Here is a 23,534-nt window from a genome sequence, read left to right as displayed (position 1 = left end):
AAACGAGGGGCCAATTGCAGTTGGTCATTGACCCCTCTGCCTTACAATGGCCGGAGCTGATGCACCTGGCACATCTCTTATCCATTCATCTACTGATGTGTGCGGAAAATATAAGTAGAGCTGAGGGTTTTTCAAACTTATTAACATAATATTGGTTTCAAATTAACTTTAAATGTTTACATTTTTTAATTAAAAAAATTAATTGTATTTCAACTATTTCTAAATGTTTCTGATTCTAGACATTTAGAAAGAGTGGAAAAGGCCATTGGCAGCCTGTGCTTTCAGGGTGGTCTGGGGGTGGGGCCTCAATTTGTGCTGCCTGAGGCCATGTCATCGCTTTCAGACTGCTCCGCCTTCCAGAACGGCCATGGCAGCAAAGTCTTGAGGACGTTGGGAACTGTGTGGCAGCAAAAGGTAAGTGTGATTACAGGGATCCTGCAGAAGTTGAACGTGAGAAGAGAGCCAGGTTGAGTATCATCTGGCCTACTTCTTAAAACTGTGTGCAATTTTTTTCAATTTGAAGCAGCAATATCTCTTGTGTACACAGACTACAGTTTTGGATACTGTACGTGGGTGAAGTTTCTTTGAGCCATGTGAAGGAACATGGGTTTGGTCAATGTGGGTTACGTTGAGGTAAAAGATCACCTGTGACCTCATTCACTGGGGGAGCAGGCTGCGGTGCTGAATGACCTTGTGCTACTTCTGATGTTCTTTATAAGCTTGTTCTCCACCTTGTAGTCATCTCTGCAGTCGCATACATTGATGTGTTGCCACAGCTAAAATCCAGCATGAATTGCAATAAAGTCAAACAATGCATTTGATTAAATATTTCTTGTCTCATCAGGGTACTCATAACATCATGGTGGAAGAGGCTTACATCAAAGATGCCCTTTCCCGGATTGTGGTAGAAATGATCAAGCGAGAGTGGCCACAGCAATGGCCAGACATGTTAAATGAGATGGATAAATTAACTGCTATGGGAGTAAGTTCAAAACCACTAGAAAAGGGTGGTCTGACTGGAATGCTCATTTGTAAAACTGTGTAAATTTTCAACAATGATTCCAGCTTTTCCTTTCGTTTTTTATCTTTTAAATGTAAAGTTCTGAATATGCAACAGAAATAGATCATTTGACTGAACCTGGCCTTGCCTACATTTGTGCTGCACTTGAGCCTTTCTCTCTTTCTTTTCAGTTCAACTCTATTGGCACTTCCCTATCTCTAAAATGCATTTGACAAATGTGCTGCCTACACTGAAGGATGGCACTACTACCTTATTGTTTTCCTCCTGGTTTGTTGGTGTGCTCTGCAAATGAAAATCTGCTCTGCCTACCATCAAATGGTCCAGTCGTTTTGGAAACCTCTCGTATCCCTTTTGCTTGCTCTTTTTTCCCCCATGGGGAAAAATACCCTCACTTAAATGTTCAGGTTTTTGCTTATCTCATTCTGCATTTAAAATAGTAGAAGTATGTTAGATGCAATTAGAGTTGGCTGTCAAATTGCAGAATATGATCCATGATACATGGTAATCTGAATCATTTTTGTTTAATTCCAGCAATTTGAAAGAATTGATTATTGAGATAGTGGATTCTCTGGTGGCCTTCTTCCAAGGTTGTGACGAATTTGGAACTGTTCCTGCAAATTAAAGGGTAGCAAATGTAACCACATTATTTAAGAAAAGAGGGAAAGAGGAAACGATTTAATTATAGTGAATGATTACTGACCTCTTGGCCTAATGCCAGTAAGAAAATACTGGAATCTCTCATGAAGGACATAATAATGATGCTGTTTAAAGATAATATGGTTTAGAATCGCCATTGGTTTATGAAGTATTTTGGATGGGGGAGAAACACTGAGACCATGGGAAAACCCACATAGTTACAGGGTGAACATGCAAACTCCATGCTGACAGCACCAGATTTCAGGATTGAACCAAGGCCACTGCAGCCCTGTGACGGTTACACTACTTACATTGACATTGCACCCTGCAGAAGGATCCAGCACTGAAGGTTTGTTAACCAGATTAAAGGATGTGGAATTGTTCATAATGTACTGACATGGATTAGATAGAAAACAAAGTGAGAATAGACTGATTCTTTGGATGATGAGTTGTGACTTGTAGCCTACTGCAGATAACTGCGTGTGGGGCTCCAATTATTTACCATGTACATCAATAATTTGACCAGGGAGACAAAAATGATTTTGTTTCAAGTTTGCTGACGGTGGTAAACTCAATATATTTGCATGCACAAAGGAAAATGTAAAGAAGCTTCAAGGAGTATGGGTAAGCTGAGTAAGTGGACAAAAACTGTAGCAAATGACTATGAGGAGGGAAAAGTGAGGGCCGCCATTTTGCTCAAAACAGAAAAGCATATCATTTGTTAAATGGAGTGAGATGGAGTTCTGTTGACGTTGAAAGAAATCTGAGCATGTTTGTACTCAAGCCGCTGAAGGCCAACATTTAGGTGCAGCAAATGATTAAGAGAACAAATGATCTACAGGACTTTATAATGAGAGGGTTTAATTACAGGAGCAAGGTAATCTTAATGCAACTGTACGTGGCCTTGATCAGACTGCTTAAAGCATTGTGTACAGTAATGTCTCCATAACTAAGAGGATAGAGTTGCCATTGAAATAATGGAGTGAAGGTGCAGTAGAAGGATTCCAGGTTTGACTATCTAAGGAGGGTGAAAAGACTGAAACCGTGTTCTTTAACATTTGAAGAATGTAAACGATCCATTAAAAGTATACACAATTCTTCAAGGGCTTGACAGGCTTCAAGCAAGGAGGATGTTTCTCCTGTCTGATGGCCCTATGATTGACATTTGAGAATGAGAACATTGTGGATTAACATGGAAGCATAGAAACATAGTGCAGGAGTATCCCCTTCGAGCCAGCACCATCTATCTATCTATATTACTAAAACTCTGATCTTGACCGCTTTTGGCCCACTGTGCTGCGATTTCCGACAGCACGCCGCCATCTACGGCCGTCATTTTTGGCCACCTCGCTCAGAGCCCCCCTCCGCCTTACGGGTGCGGAGGATTTTTCCCATGGATGAAAAATCAGAGAGATATTAATGTTTTTTTTAAATTCACCATTCTCTCTGCTACCCCTGCTGGAGGGAAGGGGAGGGACTATAAAACCAGGAAGTGGTGTGCCTCACTCAATCTCTGCAAGATGGATGAAGTCAAGGGTCACGTCTCTCTGAGCTCTGACTAACACTGAACAAATGTCTACACAACTGAGTACACTTAACGTGGTTTGAAAATGAAAATATGGTTTGTTTGAAGTAAAAAGGCACTGCCTGCAAATGGTTGTTTGGGTGCTTTGGCTTGAAGTTGAAAGGCACTATTTACTGCAAATGGTGGCTTGGGTGCTTTGGCTTGAAGTTGAAAGGCACTACTTATTGCAAATGGTGGCTTGGGTGTTTTGGCTTGAAGTTGAAAGGCACCACTTACTGCAAATGGTGGCTTGGGAGCTTGAAGTTGAAAGGCACTACTTACTGCAAATGGGCTTGGGTGTTTTGGTTGAAGTTGAAAGGCACTACTTGGTGGCTGCATGTGGTGGCTTGGGTGCTTTGGCTTGAAATTGAAAGGCACTTCTTACTGCAAATGGTGGCTTGGGTGCTTAGGCTTGAAGTTGAAAGGCACTACTTATTGCAAATGGTGGCATGACGTTGAAAGGCACTATTTACTGCAAATGGTGGCTTCGGCACTTTGGCATGAAGTTGAAAGGCACTACTTACTGCAAATGGTGGCTTCGGTGCTTTGGCTTGAAGTTGAAAGGCACTACTTACTGCAAATGGTGGCTTGTGTTATTTGGCTTGCAGTTGAAAGGCACTTACTGCAAATGGTGGCTAGGTGCTTGGCTTGAAGTTGAAATGCACTATTTACTGCAAAGGTGCCTTGGGAGCTTTGGTTTAAAGTTGAAAGGCACTACTTGCTGCAAATGGTGGCTTGGGAGCTTTGGTTTAAAGTTGAAAGGCACTACTTATTGCAAATGGAGGCTTGGGAGCTTTGGCTTGAAGTTTAAAAAAAATCACCATTCTCTCTGCTGCCCCTGCTGCCCCTGCTGGAGGGAGGGGGAGGGACTATAAAACCAGGAAGTGGCGTGCCACACTCAATCTCTGCAAGATGGATGAAGTCAAGGGTCACGTCTCTCTGAGCTCTGAATTACACTGAACAAATGTCTACACAGCTGTGAGTACCCTTAATGTGGTTTGAAAATGAAAATATGGGTTGTTTGAAGTAAAAAGGCACTGCCTGCAAATGGTTGTTTGGGTGCTTTGACTTGAAGTTGAAAGGTACTATTTACTGCAAATGGTGGCTTGGGAGCTTGAAGTTGAAAGGCACTACCTACTGCAAATGATGGCGGGTGTTTTGCTTGAAGTTGAAAGGCACTACTTACTGCAAATGGTGGCTTGGGAGCTTGAAGTTGAAAGGCACTACTTACTGCAAATGGCTTGGGTGTTTTGGTTGAAGTTGAAAGGCACTACTTACTGCAAATGGTGGCATGAAGTTGAAAGGCACTACTTACTGCAACCTGCACCCTGCTGAAAGTAGTATGAAACTGCACTTGAATTTGGTGACCTTGGATCCGGCTTGAAGTGGTTGGAAACTGCACTTGAATTCGGTGGCCTTACATTCTGCTCATAGTGGTAAGAAACTGCAGTTGAATTTGGTGGCCTTGCACCCTGCTTGAAATGGTAGGAACATGGATTTGAATTTGGTGGCCTTGCACCCTGCTTGACATGGAATTTCAAGGAATAGTCATCAGTCAACTGCCAGCCCACCAGCCGTGAGTGAGCTGCCAGCAGATCGGGCTTGAGGGACTGAGCTGCCACCCCAAGAACCCATACCAGCACTCCAGAAAGCCCCCCACTGGCCACCAATATTGGTATTGGTGGAGAGGTGGAATATTGCGTCGGGGGCCCAGCCCTCCCGTGTGAACATGGGACCCAATGGGTCCCACTTAGTCTAGTCATTCAATATATTCATAACTGATCATCTAAAATCAGTACTCCGCTCCTTCTTTTTCCCCATATACCTTGATTCCTTCAGCCCTATGAGCTAGATCTAATTCTCTTGAAAAACATCCAGTGAATTGGCTTCCACTGCCTTCTGTGGCAGAAGATTCCACAGATTCATAACTCTGGGTGAAGAAGTTTTTCATCATCCCAGTCCTAAATGGCCTACCGCTTATTCTTAAACTGTGATCCCCGGTCTGGACTTCCCCAACATCTGGAACATTTTTCCTGCAACTATCCTGTCCAATCCTTTAAGAGTGTTATATGTTTGTATAAGATCCCCTCTCATCCTAAATTCCAATGAATTGAAGCCCAGTCGACCCATTCTTTCATCATATGTGAGTCCCACCATCCCGGGAATTAACTTGGTGAACCTATGCTGCACTCCCTCAATAGCAATAATGTTCTTCTTCAAGTTAGGAGACCAGAATTGCACACTATACTCCAGGTGCCGTCACACCAGGGCCCTGTACAACTGCAGTCGGACCTCTTTGCTCCTAAACTCGAGTCCTCTCGCAATGAAGGCCAACATGCCATTAGCTTTCTTCACTGCCTGCTTTACCTGCATGTTTACTTTCAGTGACTGATGTAGAAGCACACCCAGGTCTCGTTGCACCTCCACCCAGGTCTCGTTGCACCTCCCCTTTTCCTAATCTGACACCACATAATCAGCATTTCTGTTCTTGCCACCAAAGTGTATAACCTCACATTTATCCACATTATACTGCATATGTCATGCATCTGCCCACTCACCCAACCTATCCAAGTCACCCTGCAGCCTCATCGCAGCTCACACTGTCACCCAGTTTTGTCATCCGCAAACCTGGAGATGTCACAATTTAATTTCCTAGTCTAAATCGTTAATATATATTGTAAATAACTGGGTTCCCAGCACCAAGCCATGTGGCACCCCACTAGTCACTGTCTGTCATCCTGGAAATGACCTGTTAATTCCTACTCTTTGCTTCCTGTCTGCCAAACATTTTGCTATCCATGTCATTACCCCACCCCTAATACCATGTGCTCTAACTTTGCACACTAATATCTTGTGTGGGACCTTGAAAAAGGCTTTTTCAAAGTCCAGATACACCACATCCACTGGCTCTCCCTTATCCATTCAACTTGTTACATCCTCAAAAAATTCCAGAAGCTTTTAGTCAGTTTTTATGTTCCCCGCAAACTTTATTTCATGCTCTTTTCTCCTCCTCTTAATTAACCCCTTTGTCTTCCTCTGGGTTCTAAATTTCTACCAGTCCTCCAGTTTGCTGCTTCCTCTGGCCAATTTATATGCCATTTCCTTGGATTTAACACTGTCCTTTCAAGAGAGAGCTAGATAGGGCTCTTAAAAATAGCAGAGTCAGGGGATATGGGGAGAAGGCAGGAACGGGGTACTGATTGGGGATGATCAGCCATGATCACATTGAATGGCGGTGCTGGCTCGAAGGGCTGAATGGCCTACTTGTGCACCTATTGTCCTTGAATTTCCTCTTTAGCCAAGAATATAAGCTAGCCAAGAATATAAAGCAGGATAGTAAAAGCTTATTTCGGTATGTGAAGAGGAAAAAATTAGTTAAGACCAAAGTTGGACCCTTGAGGACCGAAAAAGGTGAATTTATTATGGGGAACAAGAACATGGCAGATGAGTTGAACAGGTACTTTGGATCTGTCTTCACTAAGGAGGACACAACCAATCTTCCTGATATAGTAGTGGCCAGAGGATCTGGGGTGAAAGGAACTGAAGGAAATCCACATTAGGCAGGAAATGGTGTTGGATAGACTGATGGGACAGAAGGCTGATAAATCCACAGGGCCTGATGGTCTGCATCCCAGGGTACTTAAGGAAGTGGCTCTAGAAATCATGGATGCATTGGTGATAATTTTCCAATGTTCTATAGACTCAGGATCAGTTCCTGTGGATTGGAGGGTAGCTAATGTTATCCCACTTTTTAAGAAAGGCGGGAGCGAGAAAACGGGGAATTTTAGACCAGTTAGCCTGACATCGGTGGTGGGGAAGATGCTGGAGTCAATTATAAAAGATGAGATAGTTGCTCATTTGTATAGCAGTAACAGGATCGGTCCGAGTCAGCATGGATTTACGAAGGGGAAATCATGCTTGACTAATCTGGAATTGTAACTACGAAAATGGACAAGGAAGAGCCAGTGGATGTAGTGTACCTGGACTTTCAGAAAGCATTTGATAAGGTCCCACATAGGAGATTATTTTGCAAAATTAGGGCACATGGTATTGGGGGTAGAGTGCGGACATGGATAGAGAAGTGGTTGGCAGACAGGAAACAGAGTAGGGATTAACGGGTCCCTTTCAGAATGGCAGGCCGTGACTAGTGGGGTACCGCAAGGCTCTGTGCTGGGACCGCAGCTATTTACAATATACATCAATGGTTTGGATGAAGGGATACAAAGTAACATTAGCAAATTTGCAGATGACACAAAGATGGGTGGCAGTGTGACTGAGGAGGATACTATGAGCATGCATGGTGACTTGAACAGGTTGGGGGAGTGGGCACATGCATGACAGATTAAGTTTAATGTGGATAAATGTGAGGTTATCCACTTTGGTAGCAAAAACGGGAAGGCAGATTACTAACTAAATGGCGTCAAGTTTGGGAAAAGGAGAAGTACAACGGGATCTAGGGGTCCTTGTACATCATTCTATGAAAGTAAGCATGCAGGTACAGCAGGCAGTGAAGAAAGCGAATGGCATGTTGGCCTTTATAACAAGAGGAATCAAATATAGGAGCAAAGAGGTCCTTCTGCAGTTGTACAGACCCCTAGTAAGACCACACCTGGAATACTGTGTGCAGTTTTGGTCCCTTAACTGGAGGAAGGACATTCTTGCTATTGAGGGAGTGCAGCGTAGGTTTACAAGGTTAATTCCCGGAATGGCGGGACTGTCATATGCTGAGAGAATGGAGCAACTGGGCTTGAACACTCAAGTTTAGAAGGATGAGAGGGAATCTCATTGAAACATATAAGATTGTTAAGGGCTTAGACACACTAGAGGCAGGAAACATGTTCACGGTGTTGGGGGAGTCAGAACCAGGGGCCACAGTTTAAGAATAAGGAGTAAGCCATTTAGAACGGAGACGAGGAAACGCTTTTTCTCACAGAGAGTGGTTAGTGTGGAATTCTCTGCCTCGGAGGGCGGTGGAGGCAGGTTCTCTGGATGATTTCGCCAGACAGGGATGAACAATTTTTGGAGTTCATCCATGCGGTCTTTAAATCTTTGCCATTGCATCTCTATTGTCCACTCTTGAAGTATAATTTGCCGATCTATCCCAGCCAATCCCGTCTCATACCTCCACACCTTCATAGTCTTCTTTCTTTACCTCATACCTCATAGTCTCCTTTCTATAAGTTCAGGACCCTAGTATCTGAATTATCTGCATCACTTTCCATCCTAATGCAGAATTCCACCATATTATGGTCACTGTTGCCCAAGAGGCATTGCACAACAAGATCACTAACTGATACTTCTTCATTACACTATGCCCAGTCTAGGATGGCCTCTCGTCGATTCATCTACGTATTGGTATAAAAAACCATCCCATATACATTCCAGGATGTGAAGGAGATTTGGAAACCTTGGGCAAATTGAATTGTTACTTTCTTTATTTTAATTTTTTACTCCTTGAGCGTGAGAAATTCTATGTCCCGCCAGCCTTCTTTCAAAATTTAGCAAATCAAAATGTGGGTGCGTCTTCAATGCAGGGAGATACGGTACTTTATTAAGAGATATGGCTTTTGAAGACTTTATAAAAGTCGACTGACAGCTTGCGGAGAGGAGAACAATCTGCGCATGAGCAGTTTAAAAAAATTTTGAAGCCGACTTACTGCCTACCCTGAGTAATTACTCACGGCACGTGCCTGCCCTGTTCCTACCCTCACTAGTACGAGGTGCTGGAAGCAACCCAGAGATAACCACCCTTGAAGTTTGAGATTGAATGGGATTTTTTTTTTTAAATGATTGTGCTAATGAACCTTTGGATTTCTCGACTCCAGAGGATTGTAAAGGCTTGGTTATTGTATCATTAAGAAGATAATTTGATAGATTTCTGGACATTTTAGGGAGTAAAGCAAGTGCTGGAGAGTGAAGTTAAGATAGAACTGCCAGGATGCTGATGAAATGTGGCACAGGGTTAAGGGGCTATTTATCTGTGGGCAGGCACTACAGGTGCTGCTTTAAACCGAAAATTAGACACGCAAAGCCAGAGTAATTCAGCGGATCAGATGGCATCTCTGGGGGGGGAAAAAGGAATGGGTGATGTTTTGGGTCGAGACCCTTCTTCAGTCTAAGAGTCGGGGGGAAAAGGAAACTAGAGATGTATCTCTACATCTCTCTATATATCATCTATATCTCTTTTTTCCCTTTCCCCTGAATCTCGGTCTGAAGAAGGGTCTCAACTCGAAACGTCACCTATTCTTTTTCTCCAGAGATGCTGTCTGACCCGTTGTTACCCAAGGTTTTGATGTCTATCTTTGGCCTATTGACCTGGTCTTTTTTTCTATGGTTGCGTTTTCTTATAGATGGTATCAGTTAAGCAAAATTATTATCATTTTTTAAATCATTATTCATCTTGAAATTTTGAAAACATTACACATTTGCTATCTAGTTTGTAATTCCCCTGTTGAAATAACCTATTGTTTGTATCCTAATTTTATGATCTTAGCCCTGAACAGTTTTGAAACTATTTTATTTTTTAGGAAACTCAAACAGAACTGGTAATGTTGATTCTACTGCGCCTGGTGGAAGATGTGGTAACTTTTCAGACTATACCCGCTCAGAGGCGCAAGGACATTCAGCACGCACTGACTCAAAATATGATGCAGCTCTTCAGTTTTCTTTTGGATATCTTGCAGGAACACACTCAGAATTACAAACAACTGGTAAATGCTGCATTTTTATTTACGGCTGCAAAACTTGCAAAATGAAGCTCAAAAGTTGTCTTCTAGAATATTAAAGTTTGCTGAATGGTATAATGCAATGGCACGAGTTGATATTTCGAGTTAATGAATGTCAACAAGGCTAGGAGTTTGTTTCAGCTCACTGGAGGAAGGCAGGATAACCTAATGACTAACTGATAGCAGGCGGACATCTACAGAGACGCCTCAGTTCAAGTACACAGGTTACTAAAATGTCATGGACAGATGAAAATAATTGAAGGAGCTAGTGGACTCCTGGACTTGGTTTTAGAGGTTAATGTTCAAAAGGTTGAAGTTATACCACAGTTTTGAAAACCCTGGGTAGTCCATACCTGGAGTACTTTCAGCAGTTCTGGGCACCGCATTGTTGGAGAATTTTGGTGATGTTCTTGGAGGGAGTGGTTTCAGATATGGCAGAGTAGTTCTTGGGCTCCAAGTGTTAATTTGTGAGGTGAGATTATGTAAATTAGGTTACGGGATGGCTTGATTCAAGTGTTACCCATTCTGGTGTGTAGAGGTGTGTGGTCCACAAATGTTGGAAGAAGTCTTCTTGGGAAAGTCTTCTGCATGCAATGGTTGGTATACTCTATGACACTTCCTGTTAAATATAGTTGAGAGGGGTCTTTGTTAATTTCAGTTTGATGGATTTTTGTCCATTCGAAGTACCTGGAGATGTCTGGTGAAGGAGTAGATCCAATAATTGTCACAGTCGTCATAATCACATTAAGTATTGGATCAGACGGGGGAGTAAATGATGTGTTTATATTGTAATTATTTTGTAATTACAGTGAGATTTACTGGAAAATTAATGGCTTTAGGTATAAATAGGATTTGACTACCTATGTCACATTGTGTGAATGAACATTTTGTTGATTGTTGTTCCACTTCTTCCATGGTGTGGAGAAACCCTGAAAATTCTTGCTTGGGGCTGCCTCTTGGACAAAATACCTAGTTATCATGGTATTGACATGTGCCTTTGGAGGAGGATAAGGACAAACTTTAGTCAAGATATTCTTCCGCTCAATGTTAGATGCTTATATGGTTGGCTGACCAGTTTATTTACTGGCCCATGGCTTTTCTGGTAAATAGTCACATACCTAGACATTTTAATAGTGAATTGTTAGTCTGCTTTTATTGCGCATGGTTGTGGATATCTTGCTAATTCTTTAGCTGATTCCTTTGATTTTCCCAATATCTGCATATATGTGACCTGTTTATTGAGTCACTGTTTTTGCTTTATATGCATTATAACTGCTTTGTCTAATATTTTGCTTTCAATTTCTTTCAGAAAGCAGATACTACTCAAGAAAATAAGGTAGGTTTTCTTTTACATTATTTCTTGTTTTATTCACTGTCCTACATGTAACATAGAAACGTAGAAAATGGGTGCAGGAGTAGGCCATTGGGCCCTTCGAGCCAGCACCGCCATTCAATATGATCATGGCTGATTATCCAAAATCAGTACCCTGTTCCTCCTTTTTCCCCATATCCCTTGATTCTGTTCGTCCCAAGAGCTAAATCTATCTCTCTCTCTCTCTTGAAAACATCCAGTGAATTGGCCGCCGCTGCCTTCTGTGGCAGAGAATTCCACAGATTGTAACACAAGATGGTGTGGAGAAACCGACCACAGGGAACCACAGGTGTTTCACAGATGTAACACCAGAATAATAAAACTCAACATTTCTCTGAATAATAGCTCTGCAATTGGTTTTCCTGTGGTTGCAAAGTGTTTCGAAGGCTTGGTTTTAAGATTCCATTAAACAAAAACAAATGCTGGAAATACTCAGCAGATTAGGCTGCATGAGTGGGAAGAGAAAATTAGTTCATGTTTCAGGCCGAAGACACTTCATCAGGCATCCATATTTACAACATTTAAGATAGACACACAATGCTGGAGTAAATCAGTGGGTCAGGCAGCATCTCTGGAGAAAAGAAATAGGTGATGTTTTGGGTGGAAACCCTTCTTCAGATTGAATCCGGGGAGGGCGAAACAGTTTCCCTTTCCCCTGAGTCTGAAGGGTCTCGACCCAAAATGTCACCTATTCCTTATCTCTAGAAATGTTGCCTGACCCGCTGAGTTACTCCAGCATTTTGTGTCTATCTTCGGTGTAAACCAGCACCTGCAGTTCCTTCGTACACATTTCCAGTATTTTCTGTTTTCATGTAGATTTGGATATTTTCAGCATTTTCATGTTAAAGAAGCCTTGATTTTTATTTTGATTCCTAAAACTTATTGAAAGGAACATTGGTAAATATCTTAGTTCTTTCATCCATTGTAGTGCTATGTATGTGTAATGCTGTATCCTGCACTCTTGAAAGATCTTTTAAATATTGCATATGTTTAGTAGTCTTTGAGTTCATTTTCAAAATCTTTGTCCCCTTTTAGGCTAAGGCACACTGTCGTGTTGCAATAGCAACTCTTAGTACCCTGGCTGGATATGTCGACTGGGTTGCTTTGCACCACATCACAGCTGATAGCTGCAAGCTACTTGAAGTGCTGTGTATGTTATTAACGGAACCAGAATTGCAACTAGAGGCTGCAGAGTGTCTGCTTATTGCCATAAGCAGAAAGGTAATATCGTCTGGCAAAAGTTAATTTTGAAAATTAACGTTTTGATTTGGGTACTTTGGGAGCTTTTCTTTTCTGGGAGGACAAATGCGAGAGGAAACTGTTGGTATATATTTTTTGTTATTGCCATGCATACCAAGAAACGGTGAAAATCAGTGTTGTGTGCTATCCAGTCAAATCATCCTATTACATGCCAGTCTGAAGAAGAGTTTTGATTCAATGTCATGTATTCATTTTCTCCAGAGATGCTGTCTGACCTGCTGAGTTACTCCAGCATTTTGTTTAAGAAGGAACTGCAGATGCTGGAATAATCGAAGGTAGACAAAAATGCTGAAGACTAAGGTAGACACAAATGCTGGAGATTTGACCAGCATTTTGTGTTTATCTTTGGTGTAAACCAACATCTGCAGTTCCCCCCTACACATACCATTACATGAGTACAATCAAACCATGCACATGTATAACGGGTAGTGCCAAGTGAAGAAGACCAGCATGCACAATATAGTGATGCAGCATAACAATGTTACAGCTACAGAGAGAGTGCAGATTAAAAATGTGCAAGGGCTGCATTGATACAAGTTGGGAGATTGGGACTACATCTTTGGCTTCTGAGGTCCATTGAATAGTCAGATAACACCAGGGAAGAAGCTGTTTCTGAATCTGGTGGTATGTGCTTTCAAGCTTGTGTATCTTTTGCCTGACAAGAGAGGGGAGAAGTGGAATGACCGGGATGTAAGTGATCCTTGATTATGTTGGCTGCTTTCTAGAGCCTGTAGTGTTAATTGTGTTTCCGGGGGGGGATATGTATCCACGACTTGCACTTTCTTGCTCACCACATTGAAGCATCCTCACAGGATTTCTTCTATGGAAATTGGCAAGAGAAGTTGGGCACATGCTGACTTTCTTTAGTCATCTGAGGAAGAAGATGTGTTGGTATGCTTTCCTGTCCATTGTGTCATTGTGGGTTGCGGCAGGAAATATTGGCGATATTTACACTCGGAATTGTGCAGTTCTAGATCATTTCCACTTCAGCATCATTGATGCGGAATGTACACCATCCCCTATCAATGAAGTCAACGATTAGGTTTGGTTACCCTCGGACTCTAAATATTGGCACACTTGAAATATTGTGTTCATTTCTGGTTGTTGCACTGGAGGAGGTTGTGTAGGCTTTGGAAGGGTGCTGAAGTGTTTCACCAGATTGTTGCCTAAATTGGCAATAGGTTCAGGAGCAGGCCATTTGGCCCTTCGAGCCAGCACTGCCATTCAATGTGATCATGGCTGATCATCCCCAATCAGTACCCCATTCCCGCCTTCTCCCCACATCCCCTGACTCCGCTATTTTTAAGAGCCCTATCTAGTTCTCTCTTGAAAGCATCCAGGGAACCTGCCTCCACTGCCCTCTGAGGCAGAGAATTCCACAGACTCACCACTCTCTCCGTCTCCGTTCTAAATGACTTACTCCTTATTCTTAAATTGTGGCCCCTGGTTCTGGACTCCCCCAACATCGGGTACATGTTTCCTGCCTCTAGTGTGTCCAAGCCCTTAACAATCTTATACGTTTCAATGAGATTCCCTCTCATCCTTCTAAACTCCAGAGTGTACAAGCCCAGCTGCTCTATTCTCTCAGCATATGACAGTCCCGCCATCCCGGGAATTAACTTTGTAAACCTATGCTGCACTCCCTCAATAGCAAGAATGTCCTTCCTCCAGTTAGGGGACCAAAACTGCACACAGTACTCCAGGTGTGGTCTTACTAGGGGTCTGTACAACTGCATAAGGACCTCTTTGCTCCTATATTCGATTCCTCTTGTTATAAAGGCCAACATGCCATTCGCTTTCTTCACAGCTTGCTGTATCTGCATGCTTACTTTCATAGACTGATATACAAGGACCCCCAGATCCCATTGTACTTCTCCTTTTCCCAACTTGACGCCATTTAGATAGTAATCTGCCATCCTGTTTTTGCTACCAAAGTGGATAACCTCTCTTTTATCCACATTAAACTGCATCTGCCATGCATCTGCCCACTCTCCCAACCTGTCCAAGTCGCCCTGCATTCTCATAGTATCCTCCTCACAGTTAACACTGCCACCCAGCTTTGTGTCGTCTGCAAATTTGCTAATGTTACTTTGAATCCCTTCATCCAAATCATTGATGTATATTGTAAACGGCTGCGGTCCCAGCACCGAGGCTTGCGGTACCCCACTGGTCACTGCCTGCCATTCTGAAAGGGACCCGTAAATCCCTACTCTTTGTTTCCTGTCTGCCAATCACTTCTCTGTCCATGTCAGCACTCTACCCCCAATACCATGTGCCCTAAATTTGCCCACTAATCTCCTATGTGGGACCTATCAAATGCCTTCTGAAAGTCCAAGTACACTACATCCACTTGCTCTCCCTTGTCCATTTTCCGAGTTACATCTTCAAAAAATTCCAGCAGATTAGTCGAGCATGATTTCCCCTTCGTAAATCCATGCTGACTCGGTCCGATCCTGGAATGTAAATTGGAATGTAAACGTTTCAAAGGTCTTTAATTGTCAAGTGTACCACTTAAGGTACAGTGATACCCTACAGCCATATTAAAAAAGGCAACAAGGCACACAACTATATAAAAGTTAACATAAACATCCACCACAGTGGATTCCCCACATTCCTTACTGTGATGGAAGGCAATAACGTCTATCTTCTTCCCTTATTTTTTCCCGTGGTCGAAGCTCCCGCCGCTGGTGGTCGAAGCTCCCGCCGCTGGTGGTCGAAGCTCCTGCAGCCGGTGGTCGAAGCTCCTGCAGCCGGTGGTCGAAGCTCTCACGTCGGGGCGGGAGAAGCTCACTTGGAGCTCCCGAAGTCGGTCTCTAACCAGAGACCGCGAGCTTCACAATGTTAATTAGCTATAAAGAGAGGTTGGACAAACTGGGATTGCTTTCTTTAGAGCATCAAAGGGTGAGGGGTGACCTGGTAGAGGTATCAAAGTATGGGAGGCATAGATAGGGTAAATTAGTCTTTTTTTTTCTCCTGGGGTGGAAATATTAAGTATTGGAGAGCATGGTTGCTGGAACACACTGCTGCGGAAGGTGATAAAAGCAGATAGGACATCAACATTTAAGAGGCCTTTCGACAACACATGAACAGGTTGAGAATAGAGGGATGAGGACCTTGTGTGGGTACATGGGATTCATTAGTTTAGCCTCAGGGTTAGTATCGATACTGTGGGCGTCAGGGCCTGTCCTTTGCTGTACTGTTTTGTTTTTTTCGGGATGTTACCTGGAGTTTTTTTTTAATGATTTTTGTTTTTTTCCACCTGGATAAAATTAAAGTGGTAATGGATTCATGATGCTTTTGAATGGAGTGCACTATGAAAAACTTTGCTGTACTTGTGCACAATAAGTATTTTGGCCACAATACTTGACTGTATCCAGTTAACTTAGTTTGGCAAAATTAAATCTCACTTTTGAGGTTACCACAGCCAAATATGTCTTAAGTACCTATAGCTATTTGTACTGCTTTTTTTATAAGGGACTTCTTCATTTGATTGGCTTTCTTTCCTGAGTTGTATTTACTGTGTATGGTAGATGGTGTAACTGTAAAACTCTAAAACCATATTTACTCACCAGTGTTTTCCACATTTGCTAGGGAAAGCTAGAAGATCGGAAACCTCTCCTCGTCCTTTTCAGTGATGCTGCCATGCACTGTATTTTATCAGCTGCACAGTAAGTGTTTTGTGAGAAGTATCATAATATAAATTATGATTTAAATGGGTATATCATTTTCTTCAGAATTGGCATTTTAAATTTGAAAATTCTTAGTTCCTAGACTTGTTTAGATGATAAAATAATATGAAACAAACAACATGGTGACATATTTGGCGATGAAGTGCGAAGCAGAGTTTAACTAGAGATAATTTTGAAGGGATTTGGATTTAGGAGCTCTTATAAGTAAATAGTTTACTTGATGCAAGGTTTGGGATTGTCATGGGGCCATGATGAAAAGTAAAAATTGAAATATTTCTTGGAGAAAATACAACTACATGATTCATAAATGAAGAGCAGGCCATAATATGCTTAAAGCAAATTTTTGCAATGTATTTTCAGCAGGTTAGGTTTAAAGATTAGCTGAGAGATACAGAGCAGAAACAGGCACCTTGGCCCATTGAGTCCGCGCCGACCAGCGATCCCCGCACACTGACTATCCTACATGCATTTGGGACAATTTACAATTTTACCAAGCCAATTAACTTACAAACCTGAGTGCAGGAAAAACCGGAGCTCCTGGAGAAAACCCTCGCAGGTCACGGGGAGAACATACAAACTCCGTACTGGCAGCACACATAGTCCGGATGGAACCTGGGTCTCTGGCGCTATAAGGCAGCAACTCTCCCGCTGTTTCACTGTTGCCGTCCTGAGACAAATAAGTGAAATGGGTTTATACAGCAAAAGAAAATTCATGTCTTTGCTTTGTGAAAGAATGCAAGCATTATGTTTTAAAGTCAGGGTTACAGAGCAAGTCCTTTAAGGTTACAGGGCAAATTTCATAAGCTGGTTACGAAAACTAGGTGGGATACTTGGCATTTGTTAATGGGATCACTTAATTGAGGGGGGAAATGAAAATTATTTAGACAGGTTACCAAATTTTTGAGGTTTCGGAGATCTAAAAGGAACATTCTCGGTCAATGACCTGGACTGTTAACCCTGTTTTTCTCTTGACAAATATTACGTGATCAGAGTATCAGGCTATATTGGGAACAAGGGAATTCATCCATGTGCTATCTGTTGACTGGGATTATTTTCTTTGGGTCAGAAAATGTTATAGGGAAATATTAATGTAAAATTGAGAAGTTTATTGAGAATTTTCTCTGTAAATTGAAGGTCAAAGACGAAAATATTTAACAAACGAACCAGGCAGAACATGACAAACTACTTCAAAAAGAATGCACTGATAGAAAGACTGGTTGAATTGTATCCTATGATAACCAGCAAAAAATGCAATTAACTGCATTAATTAGAAATTGTGTTGTGTAATTAAGTTGAAATCTCCTTCAAAGATTAATCTGAGACTCAAGGAGCCAAATGGTTTCCTTCAAAAACTGTTCTTTGAGATTATCCATTTTGGAAAGATTCAACGTTTTATTCTTGCAGGACAGCTCATGGAGCAGGGCTTGTGGAACAACACTACATGTTTCTTAAAAGACTTTGTCAAGTACTTACCGCCTTGGGAGGACAGCTGACTGCACTGTGGGTACGTTGAACACGAGTGCCACCTTTACGTATTCGTGGTAACTTCATGCTAACCACTGTTTACAGTACAGGTGCACAACCTTTTATCCGGAGTTCTGGAAACCGAAAAGCTCAGAAAACCGGACATTTTTTCCAGGATGTCGTCTGCACACCAAAGCTTGCGTTTGCCGCCAAACTTGACCCGAAACGACCCACAGTCAACCCAGGTCTGTACTACTGTAGCGGCTGCCTCCTCCCCGGAGACCGGGGAGACACTTAAACATCTGTAAATCATTGCTTAAATGTTAGTCAGTTAGTTTGGAGGGCTTTTATGTGAAGGGGGGGGGGGGGGGGGGGGGGGGTGAAGGGGGAAACTTTAATTCTTAGCGATGTTGTGTGTCGGCGGCCACAGCGCTCCGGAGCTTACCGCACGGCGACCCGGTAAGGCATTGCCCGCTCCCCGCTGGTATCCCAGCGCTGCGACGCCGCCGACTCCCAACATCGCGGAGCTGGGGCTGCGGGCGTCCGGCCGCGGGCGGCGCTGGATTTGGAGCGCCGCGCAGCCAGGGGTAGAGTTGCCGGGGTCGGAGCTCCAACCGGCGCCGCCCGCACGCCCGCAGCCCCCAGCTCCGCGATGTTGGGAGTCGGTGGCCACAGCGCTCCGGAGCTTACTGCACGGCGACCCGGTAAGGCATTGCCCGCTCCCCGCCTCTCCGACCAGGTAAGGGACTAAGAATTAAAGTTTCTCCCTTCACCCACCCCCACCACATAAAATCCCTCCAAACTAACTGACTAACGTTTAAGCAATGATTTACAATGATTCCCCGGTCTCCGGGGAGGAGGCAGCCGCTCCAGACTTTTCAAGCCGCCCGCGCTACCTACCTAATCTACGCAAAAAATCTTCCATTCGGAAATCCGAAAAATTCCGAAATCCGAGAAGTGTCTGGTCCCAAGGCTTTCGGATAAAAGGTTGTGCACCTGTATTGACAAGTAGCCGTAGTATTGTCTCTGGCTATTCCTGATGCACTACAAATGCCAACTAAACTTCTATGAATTGTCATGGTTGCACTTGGGCTTTGGGCTTTTTGTTTTGTTTTGCACTAATATTGGAATATTGGGTTTTTATTTTTTGAAGCAGTATAAAACGCATACAGCATGTCTGCATCGGCCGTGGCATTGAGTGAAAAGTTGCAAAGCTTCGTTGTAGCTGTGTAATATTTTGGTGACCCTCATTTGGACTATTGTGTGTAATTTTAGTTAAAGCATTATAGGAGGAATGTGGAGGCTTTGGACAATGCAGAAGATGTTCATTCAGATGTTGCCTTTTGAGTCTTACTGTCACCGACTACATTTTATCTCTGCTTTGTTGTTACCTTCTCCCAACTAACAATGATCTATTGTACATTTTCTTTAGCTCCATTCACTTTGTCCTGTTTTCACACCCTACACTTCCTTATCTATACACTTCCTTATCCATGTACCTCCCACTCCCCTGACATCTGTCTGAAGAAGAGTCTGGACCAGAAATGTCACCCATTCCTTCTCTCCAGAGATGCTGCATATCTTGCTGAGTTATTCCAGCATGATGTGTCTATCTAGCCTTATTTGCCTCTTTCCTTCCAATCATCCAAGGACCCAAAAAGTCCTGGCAGGTGATGCAGCAATATGCTTGCATTTTTTCCAGTTTTGGTGCTCATGGTGTGGTCTCCTGCAGACTGAGGGATGCAAATAAATATCAGCGATTGATTCAGAATGAATGCCTGCTTTGCAGATCATCTCCCTGACTCTCAGTCTGAAGAAGGGTCTCGACCTGATATGTCACCCATTCCTTCTCTCCAGAGACCCTACCTGTCCCGCTGAGTTACTCCAGCATTTTGTGTTTACCTCTATTCAGTTTTCAATTTGAGCTTCTAGTTGCTAGTCACTTGAATTCCCCTATTCTCATTCTGTCTAAGCTTGAGGTGCATTATCTTCAGTTTGGGCAAGTTGTAGCCTTGGGGCCTCAGTATTGAATTTAACAAATTTGTGTAACGAACATTTATTTTCATTGAAATACATTATTAAAGTATTAATTACAGGATATTTAGAGAATTGTACTGCAAGTGCAAAATCGGCTTTATTTTGTCAGATAAATCGTAATGAATAAATATTTTCATTTTTAGGAGAATGCAAAATGCAATGGGGTAAAGAAAAATTTGTTGCAGTTTATTTGCATTGCTGAAAAGTTATTGTATTAAAAAAAAAAAGATAATTAATACCACTGAGCTACCCAGGCTACTGAACAGAAATGTTTTGGAATAAATGAGTTATTTACAGTTGATAAGCTATAATAATTAAAATGTTATGATCCTTGTGATTCTGTGGTCTCAGCTATTTGCAAGCTAAATTTATAACTTGCCTTAGGAAAATCAAAGATGTTTTTTGAACACTTATCCCAGTCTTGAATTGACTGACCTTTTGTTTTTCCAGGGTAGTGATAAAGATGTCTGCCAACCTCCTAATTTCAACAAATATTTACAAGCATTCTTGGCATTCACTAATCACCCCAGTCAGGTAATTCTTCTGTGTATGGTACAGATATTTTGTGGTAATGTATCTTCAATTTACATGGTGGCTCTTGACCAAAGATGATTGCAGAGCTGCTGCAAACTGTCTTAATATTTTTGGTACTTGTATATAGTGTCTGCCTTTTGCAATTTTAAATGAATTGCATAGTAGGAATGAGTTATTTGCATAAATTGTCTGGCTTTGATGGCAAAGCGAGAACAAATTGTGGCCTAAGAATTAACCATGAATTTTCATTTTTTCTTTTGTCTAGTATTTAAGATCTTCAACCCAGATAGCTTGGTGCTCATTTTTAAGATATGAGCACGTCTCCAAGGATCCTGTTTTGCTGGACGTTATCCCACAATTGTTACATGCAACAATGGCAAACCTTCTGAAGGTATGCGTGGTTGTGCTTTTACTCTTTTTTAATATGATATCTTCCCCCTGAGTGTATTGGGAAAACTTGTTTTGTTTGGGGTTATCACTTATGTGGTAGAAACATGATTTGTGGCAAATTTTTGAGGCAGGAAGCTAATTTCCCCTCTGAGCTTGGAATATACTGAAGCAATGAGGTCACTGTGGGAGCTGGAGATTCTATCTTGTGCGGAGTAGGAGGTGCTTGGTGGATAGCTAGTGAGGTGTTGCCATGTAAACTGGGCTTCCATCTGCACTTGATGTGTGGACTAAAAATTCTGAATGTAAAAAAGTTCTGAATGCAATTTTAAATGTTTATTCGCCATCCACCTCCACTTGAGCAGTCATAGAGTCATACAGCTTGGAAGCAGGCCCCATGGCCCAACTTGCACAAGCTGACTGCCATGCCCCAGCTACAATCGTCTCACCTGCCTGCTTTTGGTCCACATCCCACTAAACCTACCCAATCCATATTGCTGTCTAAATGTTTCTTCAAGTTATGATAGCACCTGCTAAATGTTGCGATAGTACCTGCACAGGCATGCATAAGTCAGTGAGTGTAAGCATTTTTTTCAGCTCAGCATACCAAAGTGGACACTAATCTATTGCATGACATTGGTGTCAGATATGCAAACTAAGTGACTTGTCCTGTGGAGCTGACTCGTGCCATTGTGTGCTTCAGTGAACAAATTGATAATGCTTTTTGAACTTTGCCTCAGAATGTACAAATGCAAGTAACTCTCCATACCACAGATTGATATAGATTACTGTGTCGATCCAGCTTCTGACATTGGGTCAGTGCAGATTGAATCGTCTCATTAGATTAGTCAAGTCAACAGAGAAGTTTGTTGACAGTGATGCGCTGTATTGTGATGATTAAAAATTAGGAGAGAATGACAAAGCAATTACTTCACTACTTTGGTTCTCTTATTTAAAAAAAGAATATACTTGCATAGGAGGTAATCAACTGATTTACTGGGCTAATCTCTGGCATGAAAATGTTTGCCCTATGAGTGGCTAAAGAAATTAGATCTATATTCTGTGGAGTTTAGAGAAAATGGAGTGTGAAATGTGCAAGTTTCTGAGGAACATGACAGGGTAGATATCGAGGTATTTCCACCAGTTGGAGTAATCCAATTGTGGGAGCTGGAGATTCTATCTTGCGCGGAGTAGGAGGTGCCTGGTGGATAGCTTGTGACATAATTTAAAGGTGAAGGCAGGAACGGGGTACTGATTGTGGATGATCAGCCATGATCACATTGAATGGCGGTGCTGGCTCGAGGGACCAAATGGCCTACTCCTGCACCTATTGTCTATTGTGTATTGTTTGTCATCATGAAGCAAGCACAAGATGGAGGTAGACCATTGCCTGAGAGCAAACAAAATATTAAAGTCACATTTTCTGTTGCACAGTCGGATATTGGAATTTAACACAGAGCACAAAATTTTGGTTGCAATGTTTTATATTGGGTATTTATGAAGTGTGGATTGTTTCATACCTTCAAGGGTTATTTAAAGTTGAATCTTCCATTCACAAGCTTTTACATGCCAATCAGAAGCATGGAATTCCCATACCAAACTGAAAAATGGATCTGTAATACTATTATGCTCCCTGTCAGAGCCTTGCTGGGAATCATGAAGGTGCTTTGTGATTGAACTAAAATTATGATAATATGTCAATTTCTGGTTGGCTGTAGTTTACCGAATAATTACCAATAAAGGGATTGTCTGAATTTTCAGTTTTTTGTTTCAATTCCATCAAAATTTGTGTGGGAATTCAGTGGAAGAAATTGTATGGAGTTGTTTACACTTATCCTGTCTTTTAATTAGGTTGGTTTTCCTTCCAAGAGTGACAGCCCAAGCTGTGAATATTCCCGTGTAGATTTTGACAACGATGAGGATTTCAATGCATTTTTCAATTGTAAGTAGTAATACCTTTTAACAAAACTAGAATGTGATTCTAGTTTTCCTCCTAAACTGTTTGTTATTGAACATTTTCCACACATCCTTTGCTTCTACCTTGGTGTACAATGGAATTAGCAATTTGCCTCCAAGTAAGAATGAGATTTTATTATCGTATTGGTATTTGTCAATTTGCTTAGCATGCATACAGAGCATGAGCCTTTGGTCCAGCTAGCCACTTGAAGCAATTTCAATTTGATAGTGATAGAAATGTTTATGTGGAGTGACTTGTGTTTTCAGCATTCAGAGCTCAACAAGGAGAAACCATCCGGCTCTCTTGCCGTCTTTCACCAATGACTGGATTCAACATGGCTTCAGAGGCACTACAATATCAGCTTACTGCAATCATTGATGTTGGTCCAACCATGTGTAAGCTGACTTAAGCATTGTTTCTCTATTGGATTGTTTATTGTTGTGGTTATTAGAAATAACTGGGAGTAATTAGAAATTCTAAATTGCTGCTTATAATGATTTGGTGTGTGTTTATCGTTATTTTTCTGTACTAAAAAGATGTCCCTGGTTCAGTTTTAAATGAAACTAGACCAAGTGCAAACCCGTTGGGTCTGCTCCCCCAATGGTGTGATCCCCCAACCCAATATTCCACCATGCACACGTCTCCTTCAATGGAACTGAAGCCGTTCCCAAATGTAAGACCCCTTGAAGCTGTGACCCCTTGTCCCTCCAGGACAAGGGGTCACAGCTTAAGGATAAGGGGGAAATCCTTTAAAACCGAGATGAGAAGAACTTTTTTCACACAGAGAGTGGTGAATCTCTGGAACTCTCTGCCACAGAGGGTAGTTGAGGCCAGTTCATTGGCTATATTTAAGAGGGAGTTAGATGTGGCCCTTGTGGCTAAGGGGAT

At 42.2% G+C, this 23,534-nt stretch overlaps 1 protein-coding gene across 1 annotated transcript in view; it reads left to right on the top strand.

The window, feature by feature from the left end:
• Nucleotides 1-23,534, top strand: part of LOC129699622 (exportin-5) — a 90,207-nt gene that overhangs the window by 19,870 nt on the left and 46,803 nt on the right. The window contains exons 4-13 of the mRNA XM_055639584.1: nt 845-982; nt 9,749-9,931; nt 11,256-11,282; nt 12,354-12,539; nt 16,170-16,246; nt 17,672-17,771; nt 20,219-20,302; nt 20,568-20,693; nt 22,541-22,631; nt 22,913-23,041. Of these exons, the coding sequence (XP_055495559.1) occupies nt 845-982; nt 9,749-9,931; nt 11,256-11,282; nt 12,354-12,539; nt 16,170-16,246; nt 17,672-17,771; nt 20,219-20,302; nt 20,568-20,693; nt 22,541-22,631; nt 22,913-23,041 (1,141 nt within the window). The remainder of the gene's footprint in view (nt 1-844; nt 983-9,748; nt 9,932-11,255; nt 11,283-12,353; nt 12,540-16,169; nt 16,247-17,671; nt 17,772-20,218; nt 20,303-20,567; nt 20,694-22,540; nt 22,632-22,912; nt 23,042-23,534) is intronic.

The sequence above is a fragment of the Leucoraja erinacea genome, chromosome 8, assembly GCF_028641065.1.
Source record: "Leucoraja erinacea ecotype New England chromosome 8, Leri_hhj_1, whole genome shotgun sequence".
Taxonomy (NCBI): domain Eukaryota; kingdom Metazoa; phylum Chordata; class Chondrichthyes; order Rajiformes; family Rajidae; genus Leucoraja; species Leucoraja erinaceus.
The sequence above is the reverse complement of the archived record's forward strand: the minus strand, read 5'-3'. Positions and strand labels throughout refer to the sequence as shown.